An 18,164-nucleotide genomic window follows, 5' to 3' on the forward strand; every position below is an offset into this window, starting at 1 on the left:
GCCGCCGCGCCGAGCGGGAACAACGCGGGGCCAGGCGGGGGCTCGGCGCCTCTCCCGCCGCGGGACGCGGGGCTGGGCCGCCCCGGCCGCCCTCCCGGCCGCGCCGGGACGCGGAGAAGCCACGCCGAGTCCCCCACGCCGGCGGCAGCAGGAGGAGGAGGAAGGAGGAGGAGGAAGGAGAGGCGGGCGGGCGCCGGCGGGACCCCGGCGCGGAACGGAGAAGGGCGGGCGCGGAGGCACCGCCGCGCCGGGAGGGGGCCGGTCCCGCCGGCCCAGGGGGTGGCGGCGGCGGGGCTGGGTCCCTCCGCCGCGTGCTGGGGACGGCGCCCCGCCCCGCCCGGGGGTCCCACCCCCTCCGGCTGCCCGCCAGGCGGGAGGGCAGCGGCCGAGCTCCCGGCCCGCGCCCCAGCGCGGTGGGCTGGGCTGGGCTGTGCCGGCTGCTCCCGCCGGTCGCTTTCCCTTCCCTTTCCCGGGCCGGCCCCTCCCCCCGGCCCATTGATTTCCAGGCGGGAGCCGCACGCGGCGCCGCCGGGCTGTGCCGGGGGCCGCCGGCGGGCCCGGCGCTTCCCCCCCAGCCCCATTACCTGGCTCGGCCCCGCTTGACTCGGCGCTGCCGGGTCCCCCTCGCCGCAGCCCCCGCCTCAGCCCGGCCCGCTCCGCCTCCTGTTACAGCCCGTCGGGGAACAATGACGTCCCTCCGCCGGCCTCTTGCATCCGGGGCCCGGCGCCGGCCGGGCAGGCGGGCGGGCGGGGGGAGGAGAGGAGGAGGCGGCGGCGGCGGCGGGGGGAGCAGCGAGCGCCTCCGGGTCACACGGGGACCGGCACCGCCCCTGTGCCGCGGCCGGGAGCCGCTAGAGGGGGCTCGGCGACCCCCGGCCCGGGCGCGGGGTTCCCGCGGGGCGCGGGCGGTGCCGGTGCCCGGGCGGAGGGGAGTGGACGCTCCGCTCCCCGCCACGGACCTGCGGTGCGAGCGCCCGCCCGTCCCCGCGCCGCAGTTCCCCCCTCTCCGGCTTGTCCCTCCGGTTCATGTTTTATCGCTCCGAGCTCAAAGAGCGGCCATAAGGGCTGGCCCGGCCCCCTGGGCCGCCCCCGGGGAAGGCGGGCGGGCCCCGCCGCGCAGAGCAGAGGGCCCCGCGGTGCCCGGCATGTGGCGGGGCGGGAGGGCCGCGGCTCTGCGGGCGCCGCCCGCCATCGAGTTCCCTGAGGAGAACCCGGAGCCGCGTTTTGACGGTAAGCGGGGCCGGGGGCGGCCCTGGGGGGCAGCGGGGAGGGCGGCCTTTTGCCCTGGCTCCCCCCCGGCTGGCGGGGCGGGCAGGAGCGCGGAGCCGCTGCCTTCCCCTGCGCTCTGAGGGTGATGCAAGAGCGGGCAGGCCCTGCCCTGCGGTCGCGGGGCGAGCTCCCCCTCTCCGGGCACGGAGCGCCTCGTCCTCCCCGGGCAGCTTCTTTCCGTGCATGCTTAGAAAAATTAATTGGCTTCCTAATTAGCGTCTTAACCGACTCGCTCAGTGGCAGCTCACGTGGTGCCTCTTTTGTGAGCCAGGGTTGTGTTGAAGCTGTTGTGGGTTGTAGGTTGGTTTGATGTTTAGGTCAATAGGCGTGTACCGAGACCTAAGTTCATTCGTCTGCCTGTCCCCTTCCAGAGTCTGACGTCCCGGCGGAGCTGCGAGTTGCAAACGGGTCGCAAAAGTTCGTGAAGTTCACTTCGACCATCCAAAACCAGCTGCTGCTTGTGTCGCTGCTGGAGCATCTCTGCCACATGTACACGCACAACCCCGTACATTCGAGGTGTTTGTTCCGAGGTTAGTAAGAGTAGTTCCTTCCTGTCTCTTAAACTGCCTTACAGCAATATCCTGTGCAGAACTGCAGTGTAATATCAATACAAAGCTGTAGGTTTCATCCCGTTGGGACAAGAGTAATTCTGTGAAGAGGATGAATAGCCTGAATCAACTTAATTGGGAATGACAACTTGTCTTATTTTGAAAACAGTAACAGAATATTGCTGCAGATGTAAGGATCAGACAGTTGTAAGGATCATGTGAGTTGCATCATGAGAAGGGCAGCAGTGTAAATTATGTAACTGTTAAATGTGATCTAAAAACACAGGTAGAAGAGGAATTTAATACAAATATTTATAAATAATTAGCTGTAACATAGTCTTCATTAAGTTTTTCAGAATTGTGTTCTGGGAAAATCCTTTATTTTGCCCTAAAGTCTTTTTCATTCAGGGAGGTCGCATCTTTTAAGTGTGAAGTGTTACTTTTAAAACCTGTCTTCTTGGTGTGTGACTTACCTTGGGTATTTTGTTCATTTATGCATAGACTTAATGCATTTGAGAAACAATATCTAAGGTTTTTCTCATTACTGTACATGATTGTAGAAAATAAAATCTCATAGTTCATAGTTAAAATTGAAGCCATTTATAACATCCAGTAACAACAGTGCAGACAACTGTAGGGATTTTTTTCTTCTTGAAGTCTGATATAGATGTTTGGCCCTGGGTCTTAATATTTACCAAGCAAAAAAATATCGAGGGAAAAAAAACCCTTCCAAAATTCCTCCTTTTGTGAGAGTAACATTAAAAAACAACCTGGACATCTTCCAAAGTGTGTGTGTGTACTGCTTGTGTGTACTTATATATGGAAAATTACGTTCCTCCATTGGTATAATTTAAACCTATTTCCCAGATAGTATAGATTCTATGAATAAGAGAAACCCATACTCTAATAGTTTTGTCTGTTTTGTGGTTTTGCCTCGTGTATTCATGTTCTCATGGGTGGGGTTTTCCCACTTCTCTAGTGTGTGTAACTGTTTCCGTAAGGCTTGTGTAGCAAAATTCCTGATTTCTTGCTGGTTCACTTCCCATACACTTTATCTCCTTTAAAAGATCAAATAATAGGCTGATTTGTGAAATACTGGTACCAAAGAAACACCTGAAAAAACTCTTGTGAGCAGCCTTGTTTTAAGACCTTGGAAATCCTAAAACTTTTAACTACCTTTTTGTAGCATCTCTGCAGTTGCACCCATCTCCAGCATTTGTTAGGGTTTTTTATCTGTCACAGTTGTTTTACCCCAACTTAGAAAGATGAGGTGCTTGGGGTGGTGGTAGAAGGGAGTGACTTCATTCTTTATTACGAGGATGTGCACAAGTCTGTGGGTTTGGATGGGAATCAGAAAATCTTGACATTACCACTTTTGATTATAAATGAGTCATTTTAATTGATGAACCTGCTTTGAATTTTTTCTTTTCGCTGATAAAAATTAGTCCAAAAGTAAAATGTAAGTGAAGGGGTGGATGTTTGTATAATTCATCAGCTGAAATGGGGAAGAAAACGAGATGCATTTATGACCCTGAAGGGCTTGACAAATGCAAAGGAATTCCCAGAGAGAGCAGCTCGACTTTGGATTTAATTAGTTTTTATTGCAAAGAGTACGGAACCAGCATTAGAGTAGGAGGGACCGTTCAGTTTTTCAGATGTGTTACCTTTCCAATAAAGTTTCTCATTTACATAGTCTTATTGGCAGGCTGTATTTAATGTGTCTAACCTTTCTCTGTTCCTTTGTGCAGTACTTCGGCAGGCTTTCACAAGAACAGGGCTGCTCTCTCCTTTTGCCTTCTGTGATGAATTTAGTACTGTAAGACTGCAGCACAATAGAGCCATTACTGAGCTGATGAAAGCAGCTAATCAACAAATACTTAACGGGGTAAGCTTTGTTACACGTCTTTAGCAACCTCTGCCTTAAGGAGCTTTTGTTTGGGGGTTCTTTTAATAATGGATTGGGTCGCTTTAGTAATTACACAGAGTTGTTTGGGATGGCATGTTCTGGTTCTGTTGGTGAAAAACAAAATTTTTGAAGCCATCAGTATTTTGTACCCTTAAAAAAGTAGTTAAAATGTTTATAAGCACAGGCAAGGTGTTTTAAGTATTGCTACAGCTTTTTTTTGACAACGGACAGACGTCCATTTTCAACTTTAAACTGTTGGTTTTCTTAACACCCTTGTATTTACATTAGTGGAGGGCATAATTTATGTACTGTGCTTCAGGCTGAATCAGACCAGTTTGCTTCTCTTGCTGCTCGACCTAAGCTAGTTAATTTTGTCTTAAGCACATTTTAGAGCCCTCATTTTATCCTGTTTGCCAGCAGAACTCTGAGAGGGCAGTAATCTCTCTAGCAGAGAGATGTTAACAGATTACCAGTGGGATAATAGTACTTTAATTTGGTGAAGCTTTCTCTGCAGCATGTGAATGGCTGTCAGTAACCTCATTTTCTTGTAAGAACATGGTTGTAGTTTCTGTTTTGATTAAGCTGTCTGTGCTGGTGGCACAATAGATCTGTTATTCTTTCTGTATGGCACGTCTTCATGTTGGATTTTGTTGTTTCTTAGGAACTGGATAACAGAGAGCTTCGTGCAATTGGGTATGTATTCAAAGCATGTAGAAATACTAAACTTAACTCCCTCCCTTAAGTTTTGTGTTCCACTCTGAATTTAATTAATACTGCATTTCATATTTTGGCTCTGAAAACATAGGAAAAAAATAAAAATCTCTCCAAATTTTCAAAATTATCTGATGAAAATTCCTCCTTCACTACAACTCTTACACTCGGTGCCACCATTCAGGAAAACAAGATTTATCAGGCCTTAAATGTAAAACAAAGATTCTGAATACTTCTGTTAACACAGAAGGTGGGTTTGTAGCACATGTGCACACTCTTGCAGTCTGCTGGTTTTCAGTATTCACTGAAACAGTGACTGGTACAGAATGATAATGTCAGTTCTCATAATTGAATAGTATTTCTAGAGTGTGTACACCTTTACCTTACTTACAAGTTGTAATTTAGTTTAATGCAGCCTAACTGTTTCTGATTAGGGAAAAAGAAGTTCACTTTGAAGCACAGACTTCACGATACTTGAATGAATTTGATGAGGTTGCAAGGCTGGGAAAAGGAGGATATGGCAAAGTATACAAGGTATTCTTTACCTCCCATTTATGACTGATCTGTTTATATCTAGTTTTAATTTGGCATTTAGGGTTACTGTTTTGGCTGTAGTGGTTTTTTTGAATAGAAGAATTGCAAATCTGCACCTTGGAAGGAAGTTGGTGTTTCCTTTCAAAAGATGCTCAGTTGTGGTTAGTTTTCAGTTTGTCAGAAGCAGGATATATCAGATGTTTTACTGTGTATTCTGACTCTTAAAGTGAATGAAAGCTCCTTATTTCACATGTGAAATATTGTGATATATTAACTTTAAGCAGCCTCAGGAACTGATTAATCTGCACACCCCAATGCTTCAGTTGTGGCTACTTGAAAAAAATCAGCTTAAAATGAGCATAAGCTGTCCAACTGAATGTTGAAGTGTATTAATAAATACTTGTAGTGTGTGGCCAGCCTGAGGTTCCCCATGTGGTACATGCCATATGTAAAGGACAGTTGTGGTCTCACATATTTATTGAGAACCTGTTTAAGCACCTCTCAGGACCTATCAGTATTTTTTAATTAATGGAAAGTTAGCTGCAAGGGTATGTATTTCACAAAGGTTGGATTAGATGTTTTCAGTCCTCAAAGAAGACAACAGTACAGTATCCTTATCTTACCCAGCTGGGGCCTAAACCCAGTTTCATTCTCTGATAGAAGTGAGGCTCCCTATCAACAGAGTGCAGAAATTAATTTTTAGAAAGTAGTAGGTTCTAAAGGATGTAATTAATTAATCTAAACACGTTAACATCTAATTTTGTTCTATTGCTATTGTATTTCAGGTCAGAAACAAGTTAGATGGTCAGTTCTATGCTATTAAAAAAATTAAAATTAAGAAGGCTACAAGAAGAGATTGCATGAAGGTATTCTTCTTTCTGTGTTTTGTCCCTGTTGTAGCTCCTTGTTGGTTGTAGCTTCTTCTGATGTAATTTATTAATGCAGTTAGTATTTCCCAAAACATTAAAAATGTTAATACAATTTTTTGTGCATTCTGGGTTTCTAAAGGTTTGACCCTGTCAATGCCTACTTAAAAAATTAAATGAGACATATTTAAGTCCATTAAAAGAAGCATATTAATTACTTTAATTTGATCATCTCTGCGACCACAAAAATCACAGTTTGTTTTAAAGCTTCCAGATTTTCTCAGTTACTGTAATAATCTTATCTGTTCTTTCTCTGTGAGAAACTGTTATTTTTTTGTTATCTTTTTTGTTTACTAAGCACTCAGAACTGTCACACTGGGGGTTTTTCTGGTCTTTTTAGGTGCTACGAGAAGTTAAAGTGCTGGCTGGGCTGCAGCATCCCAACATTGTAGGCTACCACACTGCTTGGATGGAACAAGTCCAAACAGTACATCCAAAAGGAAAGTACAGCATATTGTGTAATTCTTGCTTGCATCTTACAACCTCTGTGCTGTTATTTGCAGGAGAGTATGCCTTGTCTGATAAAATAACTATTTTTTCCCCTCGTTAAAACAACCATAAGAAAGGAAAATTAGAGGTGATCGATCACCAGATCCATCTGTGCACTTCAGTCCCTCCTTACCAAATAACTTATCTGTTGCTTAATGGTAAATTTGGAACTGTGGAAGTATTAGCTTGACTTCTGGTAATATATGAGGAGGATTTTAAAGTTGTGTGAAGTTCAGTGCAATGCCATTGCATTAATTTCCATTAAATCTTTTAAGGCAAGAAGTAGTGAGTTGACAAGTGGATGGACACTGGGCAATGAGCCACTTCAGATATTGGGGGGAAAGTGATGAATAGGAGAAAAAAAAATCACAAATGTTTTGAAGCTGCAGAGTTGTAGCAAAACTAGAATAAGTCTCCCTCTATACTTCTCTTGCTATCTGGAAAACCAACCCAAACTCCTACTTCACTTTCCACATAAGAGTTTTTAAATTTGATGAATTGTGTTTCACTGACAGAGCAACCAGATCTTTTTGTGTATCAGCTCCTGTCTGTAACTGTTGAGAATCTACCTACTTTTATGTTCATTTTACACCTTCTCAGCCTCTTTTTTCTACTCTTCAGTTTCTTTGTTCTCAGCTCTCCACATTCCATCCTTTAGTCCCTTTGCAGCCCTAATCCATTGGTCCCTTTCTTGTCCTTTCCCTGAATGCCTTGAGCAGTTAAATCTTTGATCCTCTCTTAGAGGGAGGTTTGGTTGTGCTCTGTATGGCTTTATTGCTTTCCAAGTCAGTGACTTGTTGCCCAGCCAGCTATAACCACAAAAGAAAATGCACAGGAAGTTTATGGTAAAACAGGCAAAATTTTTTAACCAATGATCTGGAGAATCTCAAAAGATGTAACTGTTTGGTGCTAGGGATCCTTCACAAGTGTGCAGTGGTGATACTGTAAGTACTTAATGAGATCTGTAGATGGGGTCTGTGGTACTTAGTGATTTTCCTTGTCTTACAAGATTGGTGTTTTTATATTTGCTTCAGTGTGCTAAAAAAACTATCTTGTTCACATAAAAATACCATTTTAATGAAAATTATTTCCCAAATATCAAATGTCTTCAAAACAGCAGCAGCATGATGTGAAGGCTGGGGCCTTGTGGAGCTGCTTCTTTAACTGTGTCATATAAGCCTTATTTTGAACAGGCTGACTTTTTAAAGGTACAATCTAAGTAAATATCTGAGAGTCCAGTACAACCCTTTTAGTGACTTTGTTCGACATATATTTTCATTTAAAGAGAAATGAAATACATATTAGGGTTTCTTCATAGTTGACTTACCAAGCACCTTTTGCAGCAGCAGAAATAGGGGTAATCTAGAGGTATCTACAGGTAACAAAGCTAAATTCAGTAAAATGCTGTAGCTTAAATGCTAATTTTTAGTAAATATATGCATACATTTTTTATTTTATAAAATATCATATTTATCTTTTCATCCAACAGCTGAAACAATAATGGAGTTGCTGCCATTATCTTTGGAGCAAGAGAGTAGCAAGTGAGTATTACAAATGTCGGTGGCAATGTATTTGACTTTAACAGAAGGCTTTTTTTTAAGGAACGTTAAAAGTCTACAGAATTCAGCATAGAGTGCTTTTTGCTTCCAAATTATAACTAAAAAAGTCAGAATTATCTTTGTCAGTGTTTGTCCTCTTGTTGCATAAGCTGAAGATACTTTTGCCTCCTTTGGCTCTCTCAGCTTCTGAGTGCCAGGATGTAGCACTGGGCTTCCAGTTCACTTCAAAGGTTCTGTGCCAGTCAGAAACAATGATTAGTGCTGTGGGGTCGTATTGGAGTGATGGGGCCTTCTGCTTCCCAGAAGTGTGGTGAGCCCTTCCAATGAGATGGAATTGGGTGAGGAATAGAGTGTAACTTCCTGAGTTCTAAGGGCTGGAGGTGCCTCGTGCATGTCCAGTGAATGCTGTGTGCCAGGACTGTCTCTGGGACACAGAACTGTCTGGGTCAGCTGTCCCAAATCCCTGCTGGGGGAGGGTATTACAGTGGCTGGAACCTGCACTGCCAGTTATGTAATCCTGGAGTTTTATGTGGGGAAGCAGCTGAACTCTTACTTGGGAGTGCAGTTTGCAATTAGAAAAAAGAAAAGTTTTCAGTATGGTGTATGACAGATGAAACTCTGTACTTATTTGGATTTTTCTCCCTTTTTTATTTTCAGTGATCACTGTCACATTCAGAGTGTGGAAAGTGACAGTTCAATAATCTTTGCTGACCTTACTTCACAAGAAGAGAAGTCCTGTGACAGTACCAGTCTCAGAAATCCGGGGAGTGAATCGGTGCAAAATATAGACGAAAGGAATGATTTTACAAACAGCAACAGTAAAGAGTCTGTGAAACCAAAGAAATGTGAATTTTCCATAGAATTACCAGAGGACTCTGTAAATAATGTTAGGAGTATGTCAACTGATGTGAAAAATCATTCCACACGGGGACCTCATTCCAGTGTGGATCAAGATGCTGGCACGGAAAGTCAGTCCTGCACTGAGGAATGCTCTAAGAATGATGTAGCTCTCTGTGGAGAGTTTGAGGTAAATACAGTTCTCTTTAAATATACTTACCTGCTGTCTAATTAAGTGATGTTTGTAAAGCAGTTTGGTAGACAGAGGAATGATTTATAATGATAAATGTGAAAGAGTGAGAGCCAAAAGTTCAGTGGGTAACAAACACCATGACAAGGAAGCTGACCAGAGGAGCTGGCAAAAGTCAGCATGTATGACAAAATTTCCATGTGTTAGTCATCTTGAGTCATTTTAAAGTACCTACATGAATAAAAAAATACTAGTGCTGCATAAAACAGCCCCATCAAACTTCAGCATTCAGCAATGATGGCTCATGCAGATGTTATTGGTGGAAGTGTCTGTGTGCCATGTGGTGCCCATACAGTGTAGGGGTACATGTGAAAAAGAGAAAAGCAGCTTTGGGCAGGGAATGGCCTGTACTTATAAAACTCTGTTAGCATTTATACCATGCTGATATGTTTTGTGTAACACAACCAGCTCTGGAATGTTTCAAGCTTCTGCTACAGTTTGGAGTTCCCTCTTGCAAGAAATCCAGTTTTAAAGGTGTCTGCTTGAGTTGTCCAGGTTATCAGATGAACTGGTACATTATCAGAAACTAAGCTACATATTCATGGTAAAGATGGTTGGACCAACTTGAACAATTCTCTGATTTCATATCAAGAAGTTAATTGTTTGGGGTTTTTTTTCTATTTTGTAGTATTTTATACTATCAAGTTGGAATGAACCTCTGTTCAGTATATCTAGAAGTATTTAAACTCCAATTTGAATATTAAAGTATGTATCTGGCAGGTTTGTTAGCTTTTATTTGTTAAAATTTGAGGAACAAAAAAAAAAATCCCCCAAACCAGATAGCATTGTTGCATCCGCTTCTTGAATGCAGTAGTTTAGTAATACTGTACTTGATGTCATTTCAGTGTCTGGTTCTTGAGGGGATTTTTAATAAATATTGGGTTTATTAGCTTTAAAGACAATAACTAAGGAAATACTGTTCATATTACAGTGACAAAATCATGGCCCATTATTTTTCTCTTAGGTGGAGTATCGTTTGATGCTTTATATGCAAATGCAGTTGTGTGAACTGTCCTTGTGGGATTGGATTGTTGACCGTAATAAAAGATGCAACAAGAGAACAGAGGAAAATTCCAGTAAGATTCATCCCTGTCCTAGAAATTTACTTATTCATTGTAAAGCACATAATTACTTGGGAGGGTTTTGGTGGGGTTTTTTTGTCATTGGAAGTTCAGTTGCCTGATTTTATTTTACTTCAGCAGCTCATAATACAGATCTTCATCATGAGTTGCTTTAGTCACTTAATCAAATAGCAGCTTGTATTGAATTTCTGGATGATGGATGTTGGTAAAAGGATTTAAATTCCCAAGTTTTAGACAACTCTTCAAAAAAGAATGACTCTACCTGAGGCATAGTTGTTACCTGGGGAGATCAGTGTCTGGGCAATACTCCTTTTTTGGAATAGTTTTTTTTTTTTATTGACAGAATCTACTTTTTTCTCAGCTGTTTTAAGGCTAATTTGTCTGCTGTGGAAAATACAAATACATTATTTGATCCTGACGGGTTACAACAAACTTAAAAGTTTGTTCCCAAGAATCAAAAATGCTATGCAGGCTAATTTGTAGTAGGTCTAAAGGATCTCACGTGTACTTTGCCTGAGTCCCAGGGGAGTTCTCAGGCCTTGATACCAAGCAGGCACCAATAACTGTTGACATTTGGAAGAACAAGTCTAATGCTCTTAAAGCATTAGAGACATGTTCCATTCCCTGGGGTGGCTGTATAAAAAAAGCATGTGTGTAACAGATTGTAAAACATGAAGTGCATGATTAATGTTTCATCTTAGTTTTAATCACTATTGAGATAAATCTGTTCTTCTCTTCAGTCATGGAGTCAGGTTTACCAGTGAACTGTGGGCTGACTTCCACTAATCTCTCCTGTAGCCATAGGCTTTTAGCCTTTATGAGCTAAAAAATGATGTTCCTGATCAGGAAGTGACAGAATTATTTAGGGCATTTGCCCTTGCAAAACATCATTTTCACACACTTTCATGGGTGACAGGAGAGGAAAAGTGAACGTTACCCCAGGTTAGACATGAAGAGACAGAAATCCAAGTGTGAGTAAATGGTGAGTGCTCAAAGGGGCAACAGACACGTTAGATGTGGGTCATCAGAGCAGGAAGACAACGTAGGTTAATAAAACAGTAATGTGAGAAATGATAAAAACAATGAGATGCCAAGTTTATTAAGGACAGCTACAGCCAGAGGAGATTGGGAATTTCAGAGGGCAGCACAACAGCAGAAGGATTAGGATGCAAAAAGGAAAATCCATATTTAAAATATGCTCATTCTGTTAAAAATTTATTCCACAGCATAAATAAACAGAATTCAACAAGACATACCACCATAAACTTAGATAACACAGTACAATTAGCTGAAATAATGTCAATTGTTTTAAGGTCCATACCAGCTCGTGGATGTCCCCTGGACAATGAAAATTTTTCAACAGTTAGTAGAAGGAGTTTGCTACATCCACAGCATGGGGGTGATGCATCGAGACATTAAAGTAAGTTCATCAAATTATTGCTTGAGGTTGAAGAAGACAAAGGTAGCTCACATTATGGGAGAGTGAAAGCAACTTCATATTGCATTGGACATGACCTGGGCTCTTAAGAATTTAATTGTTACATATGGAAAGGTACACTGTCTCCTGTAAAGCAGTACCATACTCAATTAAACTGACTTACAAGTGGATTATGATTAAGGTGTGGAAATGTCTGAAGACCTGGTAGTTGTATAAAGAATTCCAGAATTCCATAGAGTTCCTGGGAGCCTGGTTTTGAGCCAGTGCTCATTGTTTTCACCACACATTCCCCTAATGGTAATTTTGCAGGTACCTTGCAGAGACAGTAATTTCTGTGCTTATAATACTCCAAGAAAGTCTTTCAGCATGTGAGTTGCTGAGGACAGAGGTCCAGTGGGTGGGTGTTCTGGATCATGTCTTTACTTCAGTGGATATGAGAAGCCCAGGAACTTGTTCAAAAGTGCTGCATCTTTTAAATTGAAGAAACTGCATTGAAGAAATGAAGAGTGGGGATTCACATCTACTTTATACTCCAACAGAAGATCAGCTATTTCCTTTCTGCCCCCTGAGCAAGTGTCTTTCTTTCTAGATACCTCTCATCCCTAGTGGTCCTAAAGCCAAAGTACATGAATAGAACTATTTCAGTTTTCCCACTCAGAGCTCTCAAGTCTCTCATAATTTGGCTTTTTTTCATGGCAGCTTTCCAGAACCAAGCAGCACATTGCAGCTGTGCTTATCACACAGGAAAGTGTATTTTGTTTTACATCATGTCTAGCCCAGTGGTGTTTAGTCATCCTTCTGCTACATTACTCTGTCTAATTTCCTGTATACTCTTGCCTGTTCCTGTTTGACTACTGTTCTGCAAATTTCCCATTTTTTGCTGGAGAAAAAAAAGTACTTTATCTCTCCAGTAAATCTTTGGGGTTTTCCTGTTTTGCTTTTTTTCCTTTTTTTTCTTCTAGATCCTTCTAGATACATGGTCTTTCAGCCCAAATGGTGTTGCTGACACATAATTTGGTATCAGCAATGACTATTTTTTTCTCACTGCTCAAAGTGTTAAATAGTTATCTTGTACTTGTGAAACACTGGATTTTATAGACTTTGAAACAGCTGAAATTTCATAGTTCTTTATATAGATATGTTTTTAAATTGTTCTCTGTCTTGTTTTGTAGCCCAGAAATATCTTTCTACATGGATCAGATCATCAGGTAAAAATAGGTGACTTTGGATTAGCCTGCAAAGACCTCCTTTGGGATGATGCAGACCAGTGGTTTCAGACAGAAAGGGTAAATGGTAAGAGAAAAAAGCTTAATGAGCTTCAGTGTTTATATTAAAATCATTAAGTATTAAATTGTTAAGTGAAAGGGTAACAGCACTAGCTAAGTCTAAATTGACTTTTTTAAAGGACTGACACACACTTCAGGAGTGGGGACTTGCCTCTATGCCTCACCAGAACAACTGCAGGGATCTCACTATGATTTCAAGGTAGGGAGCTTTGGTTTTGTGGGTTTGTTTGGGTTTTTTCCTATTAACACATGATAGATAATTGTAATAAATCAAACCTTTCTGTAGCTAAATACATAGTATTTAGTAAATACATAAATATTCCTCCTACTGTTACTAATGTTTTTATTGAAACATGGATTTCAACATTGCCTTCTAGTTTACTATTAATGCAAAAATTGTTTTTAATATCATCTTGAGACTATTATATAGGTTTGAATTTGTGTTCCTTTAGTAGTATCACAATACTTTTCCTATTATCATCAAACTTCATTGTTGTGAAACTTTTTCACATCATGACTTTTTAATGAGGAAAATAGCAGTTACCACAGAACTTTCTCTTCACTCCATTCCCAGTCAGACATGTACAGCATGGGTGTTATCCTGCTAGAACTCTTCCAGCCATTTGGAACAGAAATGGAAAGAACAATTGTTCTTACACATTTAAGGACTGGCCAAATTCCTCAGACTTTCTCCAAGCAATGGCCCACTCAAGCCAAGTATGTGGAACTCCTCACCAGTCAGAGCTCCACAGACAGACCAACTGCTGCTCAGCTTCGGGACAGTGAACTGTTCCACACCACAGATCATGTAAGTGATGCCAGTAACCTCAGCCCTCCCAGGGGAAAGGAAATGCCCTTTGTATCCCTGCCTGGATACACTTGTTTGAACTTCAGTGCGTGTGATTGAGACTTTTCATGATTACAAAGGCCACTGTATTAATGTTTCTGGTGTCCTTGCAGTGATAAATGGTTATTAACTGTCAGTAACTTTATGAAGACTGGACAGTTGAGATGTATTATTATAGGTCAGAAAAGCTTTTGAAGCTTTTCATCACATCTGCAGAATCACTTTATCATTTTTCCATTTCCTTGTCCTACTACTTTGTGGATTAAGGTGTGGTATCAAGTGTGCAGAGTAGCTGTGGTGCTGCAGCATGTGGCTGTAGTGGATTGTAAATGCAATCCAAACAGATGAGGAAGGCTTTATCCTTGCCTAGCTCCAGCTGAAATGAACTGACTCTCATTTTCAGGTTATTTCTAACCTACAACAGAAGGTGCGACAGCAAGAGGAAGAAATAGAGAAGCTGAGGGAGAGAATAAGACTCCTTTCTGAAGAGCAAGATGAACACATGAGACTAGGCTCTCCTGTTTGAGTACAGGAAGAACTAATCTACTGTATATTGCTAAGTTAAATAAAATGTTTCTTTTTTACATAAAATATTTCAATGCATTTTCATTTTGCTGTCCTTTAGAGGTCTTCATCCTTCTGCCTTTGTTCAGAAGGCTGTGGTCAAGAGAAAGGATTCATGTTGCACAGGAGAAATTAAGAGCACAGCTTGTACTTACACAGGACTAATTTACATATCTTAAAATCATTTAACAAACACACATGTTATGCATCAGGTACAAAAGAGGAAGGTCACACTCAAAAGGCAGCTGTAGTGTTTTTATTGACTTCAGAATTCCGTCCAAGTGCAGAACATAAATACAGAGCCCAGAAAGGACTCAGACACTACAGCAGGCCTGAGGTGGAACAAGATTAAAATGACACCCGTATGAGGAGCACAGGCTCACTTGAGCAGCTTCATCACAGAGCTGAAAGGTGCCAGGTTCTCACAGGACTTCATCCACTTCTGCACGTTGGCGGGGGCGGCGTTGGCAGTGCCCGTGTGCTGCAGGGCACACCAGGCCACCACGTCTGCCACCGACAGCTCGCTGCCCACCAGCCACGAGCTCTTGCCCAGGGCAGCGTTCATGGAGCGCAGCACTGCTCCCCTCTCCTTGCTGCTGCCCTCCTGCAGCTGGAAGATGGCTGTGTCCACCCAGCTGTCGATCAGGGTTGAGGTAACTGCGTTGTACTTGGGGCCAAACAGGGAAAAGAGGAAGCGAGCGATGTTCCCTTCTCCTTCTATGGGGCACATTGTTTGGATGCTGAACTTCATCTGGGGCTTTGGAACTGAAATTAACACAAGGAAAAAAAAAAAAGTTAAATAGAATGGCAGTTCCATGAGGTATTTTACTTGTGATGCCAGCAACACTGTTAACATCATGAGCCTGATGAACAGTTTTCAGCCTTCTAGGATAAAGAGATCACTTCTTGAAAACTTGAGCCAAATCTCCCACTGAATTGCTATTCTAGCTACCTTATTTGTAGAAAGTGAAAAACACAAAAATACCCAGTGGGTACAAACAACCCTGTCAATGCCATATGCATATTAACAGCTGTAACTACAAACCAGAATCTTTCTCTGTGCCATCACTGTTCACAGCCAGGAAAAGAGAGCAAAAATGTTACCTGCACTACATATCCACCTCATGTCAGCACAAAGACACCAAGGCATCTGGTGGCGAGGTTTTACAGCACAAGTTTCATTTTCTCACCTACTGTACAATATTGGTCTACAAACTTCATTCTTACCATCCTTCCAAATCAGAGTAAAGCCCAACTGATACTCATGACGTGGCTGCTTCTTAGTCTGCTCTCCAAAGCATTTCAGGAGGTTTTCTGGCACACTTTTCACTGATGAATGTGTGTGGACAGCTGATAATATTTTGTACCGTTCGCAAAGCAGACTGTGTAGCACTAACAAGGACAGTGGAGGTTGGGAAGGATTTGCATTGATGACAACATCTTTCAGGGCACCATAATCCTGAATGGAAAGTAAAACATTCAGCAAAGCCACATTCCAGATCATACTTGTAGGTAGTGCTTTCATTTGACACCAAAATGTACATAGCCATGCATGTCTATATCAAATTGTAATGATATTCAAGTAAATCAACTCAAGTTTGGACATTTAAAACTTGTTTAAACCTTTAAACATCTTTCTTCCTCAACACATAATTCAAGGACATGGCTGAAGTAAATTCTAGTCCAATCTGAAGCCAAAGTTAAAACTCCCAGTTTAGTAACAAACAAGAAACCAGCTGTTGTAATGTCAAAATTAACAGTTCTAGCTTGCAATTATATCCAAATGAGCATATATAGGATTAGTACTTCTAAATGTTGGTATCTATAATCTGGATGCCCAAAATGAAATGGTAGTTGTAGGTTATCTGGAAGGATACAAGAGAACATTCAGTTCTGAGTGTCCCAGGTTTTAATGCCAGCCTTCCAGCCCTGAAAACTGAGTGCTGAGAAAGTACCTACCAATGTACCTGCCCAACCAAACTTACCTTTCCGAGCATCAAATCTAAATCTGCACCATTTGTTGTCAAAGGAGAGAATTCATCACTTTGAATGATATTTGTTACATCAAAGTCAGCATCTGGGGTTTGTATCATCTTTGAGAGCCCATCCACAGCACTCTTCAGTTCGTACAACCGCTTGAGAATCTCTTCCTGGCGGGACTCGAGTGCTTGAAGTGATGGGTCAACCTCTTCCTAGAGGAGAGAGAAAAAACAAGGCCACATAAATGTTCACTCAGCTCAGTGTCAAAATCATCCATGGCTCACTTGACAAGAAGTTTTGAAAGACTTCAAGCACATTCAAATAACCAAAACATCGCCAATGTCACGGGCTTGCATCTCTTTTGTCAGTATGACTGTGGTATGATGGGTTAATCAATCTCTGAAATCCTCCTGCTTAACATATTTTTAAAGCATTAACTACAGCAAACTCCATAACGTAGTAAAAATCAGACCACAAACAGAACTTAAAAGCTGGCAGTGAAGTGTTGAATGAAAACTGAAAAAAGGAAGTTTCAGTTAGCTTGTCAGGATCTCTTCAGCCCAGAAGAGCAGATGGGTAAGTTTGTGCTGAGGCTGCCAAACAAGGAAGCTTTTGACAATTCAGGCAGTTAATAAAAGTAAAAAACTCTGAATGGTGTATTGTATGAAATCACTTTATGTAGTCATTCTTTGTTTCAGAGAATATAGAGAAAAAAAGACCACGGGCTTTGTTACATATTAATACCAATACAGCTTATTGTTATCTCAATTACATCAGAAGCCTCTTACCTTACAACCTCCTTTAAAAGATGAAAAATGTATTCCTGTGGGAGGTTTTAAGTCTACAAACTTAGATTACCGTTCAAGAAAAATCTTTATATAATCTATTTCTAAGCGTCCTGAACAAGGATTATGAAACCCAACCTATAATGCAAACTACTACTTTCAGCCTAACAGATAGATATCAAATATGATATCCAAGTAGAACCTTTATACCGACTTAACAGTCTCAAAGACAAGATAAGGAAAGGCCTCTTAAGTGACCATTATTTAACTAGTACACAATTTCCTGAAGTAAAAACCACTCTGAGAAGAGACAGGTAGGTAATAGTTTGCTGTTGGAATGGGAAGGCATCTTAGTAATCGTTCCTCTGAAGTTCTGCCCAAGACTACTCGTGCTCAGTACCTCCACCCGGGGGAGGGCACAACAAGTCCTCACTGAAAATATGTGATGCCATCGAGCTAAAACCGGGCACGAGCGGCCCGGGGGAATTCAGAGCATTCCTGGCACTGGAGAGAGACTGTGATCAGCTAGCCCGATGTATGGCAGCATTTCGGATGTTTTCCTTATTTAAGAAAGAAGCGGCTGAAACTCGAAATGGAGGGTGTGGAGCTGGGTGAAGAAAAGGGGCAGAGCCAGCGGAGCGATGATGCAGCAGAGGAAGGAGGCCGGACCGCCGGGCGGGCAGGGAGCAGGGCACGGCCACCGGGCACAGAAACCCAGACGGGGACGCGAGAGCCCAGGAAAGCCAAGCTGAAAACCACCGAAAGCTTTAAAAACATTACAGAGAAGCTCCTGAAATCGCTGAGCTTATTTAACCCCGGGACGAGTCGCTGGCGGCGGGGAGCCGGCGCCGCAGGGCCGAGCAGCGCGGGCCGCGGCCCGAGCACGTCCTTCCACGCGTCCCCCCCGGCGCTCCCCCGCTCGTTACCTGCGGGGCGGCGGTGCCGGGGGCGCGGTGCAGGTTGGGCAGGCGGTACATGCAGGTGGGCAGGTGCCCCGGCGGCAGCTCCGCGCTGTGCAGCGGCCGCACCTTGTACATCGTGCGCATGGCGGCCCCCGCCTGCCCCGCGCCCGCCGCCGGCCCGCCCACCCCCGCGCCCATTGGGCCGTAAGGGACGGCACCGCCTTACTGACACTCGCGCTGACCAATAGAAC

The 18,164-nt window shown here is 43.0% G+C and overlaps 3 protein-coding genes across 4 annotated transcripts in view; 1 reads left to right on the forward strand and 2 right to left on the reverse strand.

The window, feature by feature from the left end:
* Positions 1-800, reverse strand: part of USP42 (ubiquitin specific peptidase 42) — a 17,820-nt gene extending 17,020 nt beyond the window's left edge. The window contains exon 1 of the mRNA XM_027656775.1: positions 585-800. The gene's annotated coding sequence lies outside the window, so the exon portion shown is untranslated. The remainder of the gene's footprint in view (positions 1-584) is intronic.
* Positions 801-1,116: 316 nt separating this feature from the next.
* EIF2AK1 (eukaryotic translation initiation factor 2 alpha kinase 1) lies at positions 1,117-14,291 on the forward strand. Of its 2 annotated transcripts, none has more exons than XR_003529878.1 (15): positions 1,117-1,230; positions 1,641-1,799; positions 3,566-3,702; positions 4,385-4,416; positions 4,869-4,968; positions 5,754-5,834; positions 6,235-6,334; positions 7,873-7,924; positions 8,600-8,969; positions 9,994-10,105; positions 11,425-11,531; positions 12,722-12,842; positions 12,955-13,034; positions 13,414-13,643; positions 14,086-14,196. XR_003529878.1 is itself a non-coding variant. In XM_027656590.1 (15 exons), exons 1-15 carry the CDS (start codon positions 1,146-1,148, stop codon positions 14,206-14,208), a joined length of 1,893 nt encoding a protein of 630 aa, XP_027512391.1. In that variant the 5' UTR covers positions 1,118-1,145; the 3' UTR covers positions 14,209-14,291. The 2 variants fall into 2 exon arrangements, 1 of the variants encoding a protein (XP_027512391.1); XM_027656590.1 differs by having other exon boundaries at positions 1,118-1,230; positions 13,410-13,643; positions 14,086-14,291.
* A 189-nt stretch (positions 14,292-14,480) lies between these two features.
* On the reverse strand, positions 14,481-18,075 carry AIMP2 (aminoacyl tRNA synthetase complex interacting multifunctional protein 2). Its single transcript, XM_027656591.1, has 4 exons — positions 17,938-18,075; positions 16,232-16,438; positions 15,474-15,705; positions 14,481-15,011 (listed from the first exon to the last, which is right to left on the reverse strand). Exons 1-4 carry the CDS (start codon positions 18,055-18,057, stop codon positions 14,626-14,628), a joined length of 945 nt encoding a protein of 314 aa, XP_027512392.1. The 5' UTR covers positions 18,058-18,075; the 3' UTR covers positions 14,481-14,625.
* Between the last annotated feature and the right edge of the window lie 89 nt (positions 18,076-18,164).

This window comes from Corapipo altera, unplaced genomic scaffold (assembly GCF_003945725.1).
Source record: "Corapipo altera isolate COAL_440 unplaced genomic scaffold, ASM394572v1 104, whole genome shotgun sequence".
Lineage (NCBI taxonomy): Eukaryota > Metazoa > Chordata > Aves > Passeriformes > Pipridae > Corapipo > Corapipo altera.

Excerpts from the sequence above, each read along its gene's own strand:
- EIF2AK1 (XM_027656590.1), top strand. The coding sequence starts at position 1,146 with ATGTGGCGGGGCGGGAGGGCCGCGGCTCTGCGGGCGCCGCCCGCCATC. Across the intron at positions 4,969-5,753 it reads GATATGGCAAAGTATACAAG|GTCAGAAACAAGTTAGATGG; the intron begins GTATTCTTTACC and ends ATTGTATTTCAG. Across the intron at positions 5,835-6,234 it reads CAAGAAGAGATTGCATGAAG|GTGCTACGAGAAGTTAAAGT; the intron begins GTATTCTTCTTT and ends TGGTCTTTTTAG.
- AIMP2 (XM_027656591.1), bottom strand. The coding sequence starts at position 18,057 with ATGCGCACGATGTACAAGGTGCGGCCGCTGCACAGCGCGGAGCTGCCG. Across the intron at positions 16,439-17,937 it reads CCGGCACCGCCGCCCCGCAG|GAAGAGGTTGACCCATCACT; the intron begins GTAACGAGCGGG and ends TCTCTCCTCTAG. Across the intron at positions 15,012-15,473 it reads TACTCTGATTTGGAAGGATG|TTCCAAAGCCCCAGATGAAG; the intron begins GTAAGAATGAAG and ends TGTTAATTTCAG.